General features: G+C 35.9%; 1 protein-coding gene across 1 annotated transcript; it reads left to right on the top strand.

Annotated features, from left to right (window-relative positions):
- Nucleotides 1-1,451: 1,451 nt before the first annotated feature.
- On the top strand, nt 1,452-15,738 carry CEP44 (centrosomal protein 44; the record flags this gene model as incomplete). Its single annotated transcript, XM_080709870.1, has 10 exons — nt 1,452-1,540; nt 1,782-1,929; nt 3,395-3,541; nt 3,902-4,024; nt 9,445-9,612; nt 10,595-10,801; nt 11,339-11,411; nt 14,545-14,669; nt 14,924-14,961; nt 15,696-15,738. 10 exons carry the CDS (start codon nt 1,452-1,454, stop codon nt 15,736-15,738), a joined length of 1,161 nt encoding a protein of 386 aa, XP_080565996.1.
- Between the last annotated feature and the right edge of the window lie 206 nt (nt 15,739-15,944).

Raw genomic sequence — 15,944 nt, forward strand, 5'->3', positions numbered from 1 at the left:
GGTGATAGCTAGGCTGATTCCATAGTTTGGCTATTATGAAATGTGCTCTCTAAACATGGGTATGCATATATTTCTCTATTGTGTTGATTTTAATATGGGGGGATAAATACCAAGGAGTCATATATTGGGATCGTGTGGTAGTACATTTTTTTTTCTGATTAGAGTGAGATGGACTCTTACAGTAGTCTTTTTTTTTTTTTTTCAGGGAATTGTCTTTTTTTTTTTTTTTGCAGTCTATCCTTTTATTTTGTTTGTTTGTTTGTTTGTTTTTTTTTTTTTTTTTTTGGTATGGGTATCAAACCCAGAGCCTGGCACATGCTAGGCAAATGCTCTACCACTGAGCTACAGCCCAGTCCCTAATGTAGTTTTGATTTATATTTACTTGATGGTTAAAGATTTTCTTGATGTAAATCTTTAATTTTCATATAATTGTTGGCCATTTCTATTTCCTTTGAGAAATATATGTTCAGTTCATTTGTCTCTTCATTGCACTTTTTATGTTGAGTTTTTTAAAATTTTTAATATATTCTGGATATTAATCCTCTGTTGGAAGAGTTTCTGGCAAAGATTTTCTCCCATTCTGTAGGCTGTCTCTTCATGCTAACTTTTTCCTTGCTATACAGTTTTTAATTTGATACAGTTCCATTTTTTGATTCTTGCTTTTATCTCTTGACTGTTGGAGTCTTATTCAGAAAGTTGTTGCCTTTACCTATATGTTGAAGTTTTGCCCCTATTTCTTCCTTTTTTTTTTTCTGTTCTTGAAGTTTCTGGCTTTATACTTAGATCTTTGATCAATTCTGAGTTGACTGTGTACAAGGTGGAGAATATTATGTTAAGTGAGATTAGTCAAGCACAGAAAGAGAAGGGACATATGTTTTCTCTAATATGCCCAAACTATGGAGTATTAGGGATACCAGAGGGACTCCAGATAATGGAGGGGAAACCTCAGCAATGCTATAATGGAAGGGTAGGAGAGGAAGAAGGCTGAGGTTGATTAATGGAGGTGCTACATTTGAATATGTGTAAAAGTATGAATGTAGCATGGTCAACCTGGACACTCATTGTTGGTGAGGGAAGTAGGAGGTGAGAGAGGACACCAAGCACAGTCTGAATGTATGCAATTTTCAATATGATACACATAAAAATAAAACATGAATGCAAAGCAAATTTTCACAAGAAAAAAATATTGGGTAGTAGGGAAGAAGCTCATCTTCTATTCAAGAATATATATTAAATACAAGGCAGTAAGTACTAAACTGGTAGGGAAGATAAGTTAGAAGAACTTACAGAGCTAGGATAAAGTAAATGGCAAGTGCCCTTAAGAGATGTGTACATAGGATAATAGAGAAGCTTCAAAACATACAAAGACTTAACCAGTATTTCTTGGATTTCTATTCTTAGGTGAAAAATTGCATTATTTTAAGAGTTGGAGCTGAATCTAACGTTAAATAATGGCAACAGGTGATTTAAAAAGAAGTTTACGGAACCTAGAACAAGTGCTTCGCTTGCTAAATTATCCTAAAGATGTGGATTGTGTAGGGTAAGCTATAATAGAAAGTTTATTTTTATTCTTTTTCTGTAGTAAGTAGACTGCTGGTACTAGAGAGCTATGTAAGTTTATTTTGTCTAGAGTGGTTTAAAGTAGGGATCTGGAGGGTCATGAATCACCTAATTTATATGGCTATAGTGTTAAGTAATAAGTTATTGACAGCATTTCTTTCTTGGTTATCCAACTTTTGGAATTATCCTCATTAAAAGTCTTTTTCTTTTTCTCCTGACAGTTTGATAAAGGGAGATACGGCAGCATCTTTGCCCATCATCAGCTATTCTCTTACTTCATACTCACCTTTTGTAGCAGAGCTTCTGATGGAATCCAATGTAGAGCTAATAGCAAAGAATGATTTGCGCTTTATAGATACTGTCTATAAGGTAGTATGTGTTTATGAAACTAATTATTTTAGAAGTTATTGGATGATTTTTAAAAATTAGTATTGTTGTCATAACTCCCTAAGTACTGTCACATGTTACCTAACGAATGTGTCATTAGGTGATTTAGTCATTGTGTAAGCATCATAGAGTATACTTACTCAAACCCAGATGGCATAGCCTACTACTTATCTAGGCTACATACATATAGCCTAGTTCCTAGGCTATAAATATATATGACACATTACTATATTGTAGGCAATTATTTTTACAACATAAGTAGTTGTATATATAACCATAACCTAAGCATAAAAAAGGCATGGTAAAAATTTAGGCAATAGGCCTTTATTGCTTCCATTCTAATCTTCTGGGACCACTGTCATAAGTATGGTACATCAGAGACCAAAATGTTATGCAGCACATGATTGTATGTACAACATATATAGTTGAGAGGATATTTTCATATGCATTTATCTTGTTAAAATGCAGGCCTTATTAAAATTAAGATGAAATTCATGTTCGATTTGTGATTATTTCCTTTTGTAACAAATTATGACCACTGACAAACCTTTGTAATTGGTTTTTATTTGTTCTTTTTTAGTCAATTTTAGGAAAATTTGGTATATTAGAAGAACTTAAAAATGTAACTATATTTAGTAAAAGTTGTAGTTCATAGAATTAAGAGCTGTTAGAAGGACTGAAACGGATATAATTGTTCTTTAAGGCCTGCGCGCTTCTGTTATATCTGCATTTCTATATGTGTGTTGAATTTACTCGTGTTTGACTTTTAAAAAGTTCTCATCATTAATTTTTGCTCAAGTAATGCTTTTTTAAACTTTTTTATGGTAATGCCTACTTTTAAGCCCAATATCTAAAAAAAGAAGTGGAATTGATTTTTATGAAATGGGAGCTTTTATTATATGTAGAGTCTGTTCGATATTCCTGTCTTTGCCTCTAATCCCAGAAAGCCTCCCTAGAAGCCTAAGTGTCACTTACAAATCCAGGTTCCACACAGTAGAACCATACGAACTACTGGTCTATGATATACAAATAAGAACATGAGATTAAGAAACCCACTGACTTCTCTGCAAGCATTGGTAGGATTATAAACAAATAGAACTATGGTTTTCTGACATCTGGTATGATATTCTAATGGACTAAGGAGTTCTTCTAGTACCTATGAGGATATTTGAACTTCTTGATGATTGACTGTATTTTTCCATCTCTCTGGACAGCCATCTTTCTGGCACAACCCTAGCTACCTGTTTTCTACTTGGATACATCTCTCCTCTATAATCATGACTTACACCAGCTCTGTAAATCTCTTTAGTACCATTAGTTAATGGCTTGATCCTCCTTGTCTTCTCAAAGGTAGCTATTAATCTCCTGACCAGGTGGCCATTTATCATTTTGGATTATGAAAAATAATTTTTCCTAATTACTGCATGAGTCTCTTTTATCTTTGCAGCTTCTTCGTGATCAATTCAATTATAAACCAATTTTGACAAAAAAGCAATTTATACAATGTGGGTTTGCAGAATGGAAAATCCAAATTATTTGTGATATTTTGAACTGTGTGATGAAAAAGCACAAGGAATTAAGTGGTCTTGACAAGGTAATTTTGTGAATAGATTTTAATGCTAATTCATGCTAAATGGCTCAGTATTTAATGTATAAAAGCACTACCCTAGATAGCAAATTATTGAGTAGTACAATTACTTTATTAATCACAGATCTGAATAACCTTCTAATGCTTGATGTTTGCAGTCACATGGTTTTATACATCTGTGATTTGAAACTACTAGTCCTAAACTAACAGTTCAAAGAAAATGCCTTTTTATCACTTTTTAATTTTCATGTATTTACATTAGAACCTTATTGTTAGTTATATGTCATATATGGATATTTAGATGAGTTAAATATATATCATGATTTCAAGTAAAATTTGTTATTATATCTAATACTTTTTCTTTAGACTCCATCATTACCAAGAAAGAAAATTATTTCTGGTAAGTCAGAACCTTGTTCAAGCAATGAGAAAGCATCTGCAGAACCTGTTGGCATTGACATCACTGGCAGATTTTTGACTTCAGGGAAGGTATGAATACAAAGAAAGCCTGTCATGCAGCTTAAGACTTACCTGTCCAGTGAATCCAATATATAAGGTTCACATTTCTTAATGGTGCCTCGTGAAGCATCCTAGTTAAATACTACAATGTAGGGATATTTAACAGCATAACATACATTGTTTGGGGAACATTCCTAAAGTTTTAAGACAAAAACAAATGTAAAGACAAACAAGCTTTAAATTTCTAATTTCAAACTCTGCCTCATTTCCCAGGCAAAATAGTGATTTAGATGAAATCAACATCTACTCTTAATTATGTATCTGGTCTTCCTAAAACAAGGGAACATAACAAAGTGCCTACCATTAGTAATAGCATGGCTTACATTTATATTCATTGATATCTCTTCGTTTTTGTACTTTTATTTATTCAGTGTAATTATATTTCATACTGAGGTTAAAAGTGATGGAAATATACATGCACACATTTCTTATATTTCCTTCCATATACCTGTTCCCCTCACATTGACATTTCTATAATCAGGAGTATGAATTATCAAATGACTGGTATTCCCCAAACCTAGAATCAGATATTGGTTGATGTTTTGAGTATTTTCTCTTTGTTGGTATCTTTTCTGTCTTTGTCTACTTTGGGCAAAAATAGCTAAATATGTCCAATATATTTAAATACAGTTTATCTGTTTCTAAGGTAGATTTAAGCCAGAATATTACTTTATAATTACAAATGTATTTTTAGCTTTTCTTCCATCTGAAGAAAATGTTAAGATTGAAGAAAGGAATACCAAATACATAACCAATGTGTAATTAGACAAAGGATGTAAATAGTTGCGGACTGAAGCAAAATCTACAGAATTTTTTCTGCCCTACTCTAAAATACATGTGCATAGGAGGAACTCTAGATGAAAAAGGAAATCCTAAAGGAGGAGAAAGGAGGGGGGAAGAAGGAAAATCTCTAAAATGTACTTAAACATATCGAAGTTAACCGCTAAGCCAAGCAAGGGAAGGAGGGATGGGGAGAGAATGGGGTGGGAATTGGGTAGGGGTTAAATCAGTGATGTGTACATGTATGTACACACAAGTTTTTTACCCCAATATGATGTATGAATATAATTCCCCCCCAAAATTAAAAAATAAATAAAATATATAAGCAATAAAAATAGAATTTGTTAAAAAATTTTATATTTAAGGCCGGGTGTGGTGGCGCACGCTTGTAATCCCCGCGCTTGGGAGGCGGAGACAGGAGGATCTCGCAGGTTCGAAGCCAGCCACTCTGGCATAAGAGACCCTGTTTCAAAAATATAAAATAGGTCTGGGAGTGTAGCCCGGAGGTAGAAGGGCTTCCAGGAACCCCGGTACCACCAAAAAAAAAAAAAAAATTTATATTTATATGCCTCTTTTTAAAGTGAAATTTTACAAATGAGTGGGTTCTTATGTTAGTAACTTTTTTCTCTTTTGTCGGTTTTGCTCCAAGTAATAATGGCAATAAGAAAAAGAATTATTAGAGGCATGGTTTCTGAATAAGTACTCATAGTTCTTGACTCTTCTAACATTTACTGATAATATCATCTTATCTAATAATTGTTAAATGATCTGTATTGTGTATCCTTCCTCAACTAGAAGATGTATATATGGGGATTTTCTTATACTGCTTTATTTATTTTATTTTATTTTATTTATTTTGTGTGTGTGTGTGTGTGTGTGTGTGTGTGTGTGTGTGTGTGTTTGTGTGTGGTACTGGGGATGGAACCCAGGGGCATTGTACCACCAAGCTATTACCACAGCCCTACTTTTTAGTCTTTTTATTGTATTTTATTTATTTATTCATTTTTTTTAGTGGTACTGGGCATGGAACTCAGAGGCTTTCTACCTCCGGGCTATACTCCCAGACCTATTTTATATTTTATTTGGAAACAGGGTCTCACTAAGTTACTGAGAGCCTTACTAAGTAGCTGGGGCTGGCTTCGAACCTGCGCAATCCTCCTGTCTCAGCCTCCCAAGCACGGGGATTACAAACATGCGCCACCACGCCCGGCTTAGTCTTTTTATTTTGAAACAGGATCTCATTGAGTTGCGAGAGTGTCTGGGAACTGCTATCCTCTGGTCTCAGCCTCCTGAATACTGGATTACCAGTGTGCACCACCATGCCTGGCTTATACTGCTTTTCTTTTTATCCTTTTTTAACATACTTTTTATTTATTTATTTTTTTATTGGTACACTATAGTTTCACATCATAATGTGGATTATATTCACAATGGCATACATTCACACAGTACTTGGTTCCCCCCCATGCTTTTTTTTTTTTAACTTTCATTGTGCTTAGCACAGGATTAGCCACACTAAGTACTTATTAAATATAACTTAGTATAATTAAGTGTGCTTTTTAAATTCCTATTTCAGTTTGGGGATTGAAGAGTAATCTAAATTATCATAACAAAGAAAACTAAAATTTTAAGACATTAGGTGTGTTTTAGTTTTTTTGTTATCCATCAAAATTTAATGATTTATATCATGTAAATTTGAATAAATATGAAAAGTTCTCAGGTTTAGGCCAGACCGCACGTAGCACTCCAGACCCCTTGAGAAACCGGGCCCAGTACCCTGGGTCCCGGGCAGGGGTCACGTGGGACACGCCAGCCAGGGCCCGGGTCGTGGGACTCTGGGCCCCAGGCCAGACCGCGCATAGCACGCCAGACCCCTGGGGAAGCCGGACAGAGTAAGATGCTGGGTCCCAGGCAGGGGTTGCGCGGGGCACGCCAGCCAGGGCCCAGGTCGCAGGACTCTGGACCCCAGGCTGGACCGCGCATAGCACACCAGACCTCTGGAGAAACCAGGCCCAGTAAGACCCTTAGTCCTGGGCAGGGATCGGGCGGGGTACGCTGGACCCCGGAACAGCCGGGGCCCGGGTCGCAGGACTCTGGGCCCCAGGCGGAGTAGTGCGGAGCACGCTGGACCCATGGGGAAACCGACCAGGTCACAGTGCTACTGAGTGCCTGATCCCACTACCTCCTCAAACCACATATACTGTCTTCTTTTATTTAAAAAAAAAAAAAAGAAAAAGAAAAAGAAAAAGAAAAAATATCGGAGAGGGGTTAAGAAGGCCGTGGAGGATGCCAGGACACTGGAGATGTAGACAACTTATCCAAATGCACTGGAACTTATGGAAAAATTCCCCGTGAAGGAGGACTGCTGTTTCTCTATATTGTTAAGAATCTTGTAAGGAGAGAGTTTAGCGGAGACCAAGGAGAAAGGCGGTGTTGAAAGTGGTCTCCACAATGGCGGTGGAAACTTGTATTCAGGAGAAGCAGAAATCGGATCCTACCAATCTTATTTTTTTGAAGAAATTACACCAAATGTCGAATGCTACCATCACGCATACTTAGGAACACTGGACAATATTCAGAGTGGAAAAAGATCTTGGGAAGCATTTGAAATGGTGGAAGCAGTGGCAATGGCAGTGGCCAGTACTCAGAGGAGGCAGAGATCTGATGCATTACACCTGGAACCTTTGAAATAATAACCCTAGAGGCAGAATGCTACCACCACACACCCTCGAGAACGTGGGACAATTGGTTGTGCAAAAAGGGTGCTCGGATTGGAGCCTGCCGAGGGTTGAGGCCGGCGATGGACACAGCAAAGCTGGGATTGGAGCCTGCCATGAGGCAAGGCCAGTGCTGGAGACTTCGAGGCCGAGATAAGAGCCTGCTGAGGAGTTAGGCCAGTGCCGGGGCCAATGGCCAGCATTGGAGCCTGCCGTGAGGCAAGGCCGGTGCTGGGGCCTCTAAGGCCAGGATCGGATCCTGCCGAGGGGTTAGGCTGGTGCCGGGGCCAGCAAGGTTGGGATCAGAGCACACCGTGAGGCAAGGCCGGTGCTGGGGCCTCCGAGGCCGGGATCGGAGCCTGCCGAGGGGTTAGGCAGATGCCAGGGCCAATGGCTGGCATCGGAGCCTGACAGGAGGCAAGGCCGCTACTGGGGCCTCCGAGGCTGGGATCGAAGCCTGCCGAGGGGTTAGGCCGGTGCTGGGGTCAGCAAGGCTGGGATTGGAACCTGCCGTGAGGCTAGGCTGGTGCTGGGGCCTCTGATGCTGGGATCGGAGCCTGCTGAGGGGTTAGGCCAGTGCCAGGGCCAGTGAGACCAGAATCGGGGCCTCCCATGAGGTAAGGCTGCTGCTTGAGCCAGCGAGGTCTGGATCAGTCCACCGGGTAGCCAGACCACTAACTACTGGGGCTGTCAAGAGGGGGATCAGTACTTCTCTGTGCGGCATGCACAGAGAAATATCGCAGAAAATAAAAATCAGATGCTTCCCCTAATCAGCAAAAACTAGGAGGAAAGGGGCAACAGGAAGAGGTCGAGCTACAGAAAGGGCCCTATCGTTAAGCAACTAAGGTTACCAATCAGAGGGTATAGAATTAGGGGAGGATGGAGCCTCTTTAAAAGCAGGAGGTACATGAACAAATGTATCAAAGTTAATCACCAAACAAGCAGGGGATCGAGGGAGGAGGAGGGAATGGGATGGGGGCTGGATGAGGGCTAGTTGGATGATGTGTGCTTGTATATCCTCTCAAGTCTTGTACTCCAATGTGATATATGATTACAATGCACCAATTAAAATAAATAAATATCTAAAAAGAAGAAAAGAAATATTTTAGAAGATCTGAAGCAGTATCCTAAAGTTAAAAAAAAAAAGTTCTCAGGTTTAGAGAAGTTAGGAAGTTAGAGTCTATAGTTATTTATAGGCAAAAGTTAATTCGGTACTCAAGCAGTAAAACAGATTGTCTCCTTCCCAGTGTTTTATGCAAAGGGCTATTTGTGATTTCTTTGTCACACTTATTAAGTTTGAATGGCACACATGCAGACTGTTTGTAGGAAAGTAAGCAAGCAGAAGAGCTCTGATACCTACGTAGTTAGGACTTTTCCTGTGTGTAAGGTTGAATTGTTACCCAAAGGTCTAATATATTGTGATTTGTGTAATAGAAAAGAACTGTAGAGACCTACTCACAGAACTAGTTCTTGATTATTTACAAATTATGTGAGACCCTTTTATAAGAATGACTTTTATTGTGGAACATTTCAAACCTTTACAAAAGTACCCATCATCCAGTTTCAAAAAGTTATTAACTCTGCTAATCCTGTTTCATTATTGAAACCACTCTTCCCAACATTTTGAAGCATATACATCATTAAATTTTTCAATATTTTTTTCTAAAATATAAGAATGCCTTAAAAATATGGATCACAATTTTATCACACATAAGATGCTATAATAATAGTTTGTAGTGTTTTGATACATTATACTTGGTAATTTAACCTTTTATAAATATCTGAAGGAAGATTTGGTGTTCTTTTTTTACTGTATTACTGTATGTTTAAATTACTGTATATTTAAAGTAATTGTAGGAGTAAAACCATTCTTACACATTTTTCTCCATGCAGAAGAAAGCTGTTGTGATCCGTCACCTGTATAATGAAGACAATGTTGACATTTCTGAAGATGTATTAAGTTCAGTAGCAGATGTGAATGAATCATTTGATATGTCTGAATTAAAGACTTCTGAAATAGACCTTCCTGAAGTAAAGGTCCCTGAAATCAAGGATGAGCAAGTAAGAATTTTGGACTTACTTTATAAATTTTGCTATGTCTTACTTTGATATCCATCATAATTTCAGCATTCAAAATGTGGACTATATTTAGCATTTTTCTTATAAATCATGACATAATATGTATGTTATCATTTGCTAAGAGTCCAAAAGTCTTACCGAATATAATTCAACAGATATAATTTGCTGCTTTTATTTATTATTTTGGCCTTGTATTATCAGTTATGCAAGAAAGGTAAGATGTGGTCCTTGGAGCCAAGGAATTGCAATCTGGTGAGATAGAGATATAGCACTTTGTGCAATAAAAGTTTTCTACCACTTGTTTCCTATACTGGTGAATGGAAAGGCTTGGCATTTTTCATTTTTATTTGTCATTTCATTTACCTTTCTGGATCCTTGCTGCAATTCTTTTTTATCTCTTTAGAATACCTTTTCTGCTGCTCTTTATTGCCACAGACCCCATTATGTGTCTAATCTCAACTGTTCCTGCTAATGCATCTTTTTATATTCTCATTCAATTTCTTGTGACTTCTGTACGTCTCAGCATACAATTGTCCTTTATAAAAATTACCAGATAGCCTTTGGGCTTAGGTCCTGTTATAGGGCCTACTGAATAATTTGCATTTATCGTGCCACTGATAAATGCAAATTATTATTCCTATTAGCTTTGTGCTTTCTATTGTTACAAGAAGATATTGACAGTTTTATTGTGCTACCTGGTATTATTTAAAGGAATTATGCAAATTAATTCACAAGAACCAGATTAAGGTAAGTATTATTATCTGTATTTTTTAGATGAGGAAATGAAGGCATCCAAGTCATATATTACATGTCTAAGTAGTCTTGCCTCCAGAGGTAGCTCTCCTAACCCAGACTGTTCTGCTTCGCCTAACTCTCGAAGTAGCACAATGGAAATGGGAATGCACTAATTTTAAAGGAATTTCAGCTTATATGTGAATGTCTTTAATCTTTCTAATCATTTTAGGATATGAAAGTTAATCTTGAGATTACTGCACTACAGACTATGCTTGCTGAATGCCAAGAAAAGCTTAAGAAGTTGGATTCCATAGAGCAAAGACTGGACTCTTTGGAAGAGAAAATGAAAGGGAAAGTGATGGTAAATGAAACCGTCTGGACTAATCTTCTGAGTCGTGTCACTCTTCTAGAAACAGAAATGCTTTTGTCTAAAAAGGTATTATCTTTATCATGTATAGAATGTCTCAGATACAATAAAGCATTTCTCTCAAAATTGAGTTTTTATTTGTTTGAAATACATAAAATGAGATAAGAATATGATTGACTTTAGGAAAGCTTGAAAGTAATATCTTTCAGCCTTTGCAATTTGCAGGAAAAGTTGCAGAAGAGGAAAAATTAAAATGACAACTCTTCGTAATTTAATTTTATCATATATAGTTACTGAATTTACCATTGCTTTATTGAATCTGAGAAATTTGTTTCCATTATTTAGGATTTTAATTTCGGTCAATCTTTTCTTCGTAGAGAGTGAAATTGGTAGATTCAAGAAGCTTATTTCTGCTTCTGCATTTAAAAGACTATTTCTTATATATAGGAATATTTACATAATGCTTTGTAAATAAAATAATTACATTATTATTATTATTTACACATTTCTTGTGCCATCTTTATATTTTATACTAGATAGATATTTTATACTAGATGAAAACATTTTCTTTTTATTTTATTGTAAATATTTAACTATACTTTGCAGAATGAATATATAGAATGTAATGCAGCAAGTGAAGATTATGCCTCTTGTAGTGACATGGATCTTCTGATGTTTGGTAAGCTCTTAAATGGCATTAATACTGCTAGTGTGATAAGGAGTTTTCAGAAAAAATAAATTTTATGAGTATTTGGTAATTTTAATATTCTCAAGGCTTATATTTCCAAGAAATTGCAAAGTACCTATAGTAATAATAATGAAATCTACACAAGCTACTAAAATCAAGTAACTGGCTTAAGAAGCTGCTCACAAATCTTACATAACATAGTTGGGTGATTAAATTCCAATGTACACAGTCACTTTTAGAGACATTTTGTTCTTTTAATCATTCTAGAATAATGAAGTGCTCTAGCATAATAAAAGCTAGGCCTCTAGAGTTTCTAAGTTTTAAACTTACATAATAAAATTCTTACATGTAAATAATACGTGTAAAAGAAAAAAATTTGTCAGTAACCTGTGAAGTACTTCATACCTCTTGTGTTTGAACAGTTCACTGGTGATGATAAAATGAGAAAGATGGAGAATTAACAGCAGGTCTTTTCCATGTGACTGAATGTCAAGTGACATTTTCACTGTGAATGAACATCAAGGATAAGGTTTCTGATTCTCAGCAGTAGCTTATATGCTTTTGACTCTTTTTAAGAAATGGAGGTATAAATCTTGATTAAATCATGTTCATAAAAGAGATGGTTTGTACAATTTATAATTCGTCATAGAATTAAATTTTAATATATGTTGATGTTCAACATCAAGTCTTTTACCTACTACATATAAATGGTACCAGCACTACATCAGAGCACTATGTGCCTGGCACTTTACTAACTGCTATATTAACTCATTTAATTCTCCAAGTATCTATGCAAGATGAGTATTATTATCATCCGAATTTTACAGATGAGGAAACTGAAGTCCAGTGAGATTAAGTAACCATGTCAAGGGTCACACAGTTCCTGAATGGTGGACAGATTTGAATCCTCTCTGAGGGTTTAAGGGCTTTTCTGATGTGGAGCTGTTGGAAGCAGAAGCAGTTTGATGATCAATGATAAGAATGAATTGGAGCCAAAAATCAGTGGAAAAGAAGCACTAAATGCCTTAGTGGGTTGAGGGCTCTATCTTGTCATTTTCGTGGTTACCTCATAGTCTTGTAAATAAAATATTTGTATTCCCTTTTTATACATGTTCCATTTGGGGAAGGATACACAATATAAATCATTGCAAATACAAAATTTGGGGCACGGTACATATAGCTCCTGCTTAGCTTCAAATTATTTCTTAAAATTGCCTATTCCCACAGTTTCTAGTAAACAATCTGAATCCAGCTAGTCTTCATTTGATCGTGGCCCCCAGGGTGAGCTAATCAGATGGAAAGTAGGATCTTACCCAAGTAAACACCAGTCTAAAGCATGTTGAGCCAAATAGTATTCTATCATATAATTTGGAATTGAGCACCAAGAATAGTTAACTAAGTTGAGTTATGTTGCGTCTGGAATAGGCTGCTTTTTGTCTAAGTTTATGTTGACAATTAATCAGAGAAAGCCACTCTCCAGAGAAAAGCAGAGGAAAGGAGCAAATGATAAGATAAAGAGGCAAAAGAGACTATGGATTCTTATGAGAGAAAAGGCAGTCTTAGAGTTGTTTCAGTCCTTATTTATAATACTTTGTTCTCTACTTGAACTTTTCCTTAAAGGCTTACAATCAATCTGTTTATATAAACTGGCTTAAATGAATATCTGATCTAAGTTTTTTTGTTTGTTTGTTTGTTTGTTTGTTTGTTTGTTTGTTTGTTTTGGTGGTACTGGGGTTCCTGGAAACCCTTCTACCTCCGGGCTAACAGGGTCTCTTAAGCCAGCGCGGCTGGCTTCGAACCTGCGCAATCCTTCTGTCTCCGCCTCCTAAGCACGGGGAGTACAAGCGTGCACCACCATGGCCAACTAAGTTTTTTTTTTTTTAACCTTGTTTTTGCAGCCAAAGTTACTGTGACTAACACACAGGGTATGACTGTAGGATTGACTTGATAGAAAAACTTATCTGTAATATTTCATAATTGGCTGAGTTGTAGGAAAAATTGGCCATTTTGTCAAATTAATGATATCAAGATATCTGAAATGCTAAGTTGTTAGTTTTTTAGTTCTTTAGAAAAAGAAATCTGTGGATCTTAAACTCAGGATAGGATGTTTCTTGTTCTTTAAAGGGTATAGATAGCCGGGCGTGGTGGTGCATGCTTGTAATCCCAGCATTCGGGAAGCTGAGACCAGAGGATCACGGTTTGCGGACACACTCAGCTATTTAGTGAGACCCTGTTTCAAAATAAAGAATAAAAAATAGGGCTGGGGGTGTAGCTTGGAGGTAGGATGCCCCTGGGTTCCATCCTCAGTACCACAAAATAAATAAATAAACAAACAAACAAACAAACAAACAAATAAATGGTACAGATAGTAATCGTTGCTACTTGCCACGGAACAATAGTGCAATGGTTAGACATTGCTGAATAAAAGTGTTATCAGTATTCACTAGTTAATATAGATGCCACCATTTTAAGAGGAGAATATACATAAATCAGCTTATATTTAAAAATAATTAACTTCTGATTGCTACCATGCTATAATGATAAAGTAAATAATGCCTTTTGCTTGCCTGCTTTTTTTTTTTTTTTTTTTTTCTTCTGAGATAAGGTCTTGCGGTGGTTCCCAAGCTGGCCTCAAATTTGTGATCTTCCTGATTTTGATTCAGCCTGCTGAGTAGCTGGGATTCTGAGCGTGCACTATCATGCTGTGCTTTGCCTTTTTTTTTTTTTTTTTCAATGGTACTAGGGATTGGACCCAAGGGCATTCTATCTCTGGACTATACCCCCAGCCTTTTTTATTTTTTATTTTAAAATAGGATCTCACTGAGTTACTGCATGCTGGCCTGGAACCTGTGATCTTCCTATTTTAGCTACCAAGTTCTAAGATTACAGGCCTATGCCACCATACCAAGCTGCCTTTTGCAATTTTTACTAGCCAATTTTTAATATCTAGATCTCCACATGTAAGCTGTTCCTTTGAAAGAATGCCAAAAACTAATATTTGATCTATACTAGTAGCCATTTTGTAGTAAAATAATATTTATTTTTCTTTTATCAATAATTAAAATTTTTGATACGTAACACTATTTTTAAAGGAAGAGGTAATCTAAAACTTACTTCTTCACAGAAAGAAAAAGCAATGTGGAGAGGTCAGCAAGTATTCCTCTGTCGTCTGGTTATAGTACAGAATCATCAGATTCAACTCCGAGAACTTCAACTGTTAATTACTGTGGATTGAATGATACTTCAGAGGTAAGAAAACTTGGCAATTGTTTGAATGATTTTTTAAGGTCAAAAGAACAAGCATACATTGGTTTTAGTTGTATATGCTATTAGCAAAATAAATCAATAAAATTGCAAGACTCTGAAGCTTACTAGTTCGTCAGGAATTCTGAGCAAACTGTTTAGTACAGTGTTCTAGACTATGTTTTATTATGTTCATGGTCCATCTTTGAGGATGGTTTACTTTGAGAAATCGCCTAAATTTGTTGCTTTTTAAATTAAAGGAAACAACAATCCAGAAAATGGAAAGGATGAAAAAAATGTAAGTAACAGAAAAGGGGCAACAGAAATTCATTTCTCTATAGGGAATTGTGTTGGATTACAATATATATAGAATGTGCATATGTGCTTCAAGCCTTAAAGGTCTCAACCAGGTGTGGAATTTCCTCTAAGGCTCCAGTGGATAATAAATCCACCCACAATTATGTGTTTGTGAGATGAGTCACCGTTTTGGTTTCCAAGAAGTGATGTAAGCCATTGTTAATGGAATTAACTGTGGATTAAAGAGTACAGAGATATATTTGGTGGTCAATTAAGAGTTATCTATTTTTGATAACTAGTTTACCAAAATTTTGAATATATATAGATGTGTGGCTGGAGACATTTTCAGTACTGTTGAAGTATCATTAGGCTTTTTCAGTAAGTTATTGATCTAGTAATACTTAAAATGATGCTTTTATCTGTTACAAATAACATCTGGGTTTTAACGCAGCAGTTCAAAGGAAATATAAAATAAAATTGTGCAGCCTACTACCTTAAAAAATCTGAGAGTCTTTTGAAATTTGAAAGTACTAAAATAACTTTTTCTCCAAGAACTGATTTTATTTATTTATTTTTACTCATAGTATAGTTAGTTTATTAATAGTAACTGACCTAGGAATAGAAAAGATATTCAAATTTATTTTAGGCTTAAAAGCATAATTTTAACAATGTAAATCTTACTCCTTATTATGGATTGCTTATTTACTTAATATATCATTTTTTATTCTATTCCAGGTTTGAAGAAACTGCAGAGTTACTTAAATGCCCAAGTCACTAATTGTAGCATTTACTGCATGAATTTCTCTAAGCCTTTGACTACTGTACATTTTGTATATTTTAATAATTCCCTATATAGTTTTAATATACTGTGATATTTTATTAAGAATTTGGATTCCATTTGGTATATGAGTTTTTCATTCATTACTGAATAAATACTTTATTATTTTTGAGTTATGATTTTACTGCTTTACTCTCGTTCAGGTT

The sequence above is a fragment of the Muscardinus avellanarius genome (genome assembly GCF_963383645.1).
Source record: "Muscardinus avellanarius genome assembly, chromosome: 14".
Taxonomy (NCBI): domain Eukaryota; kingdom Metazoa; phylum Chordata; class Mammalia; order Rodentia; family Gliridae; genus Muscardinus; species Muscardinus avellanarius.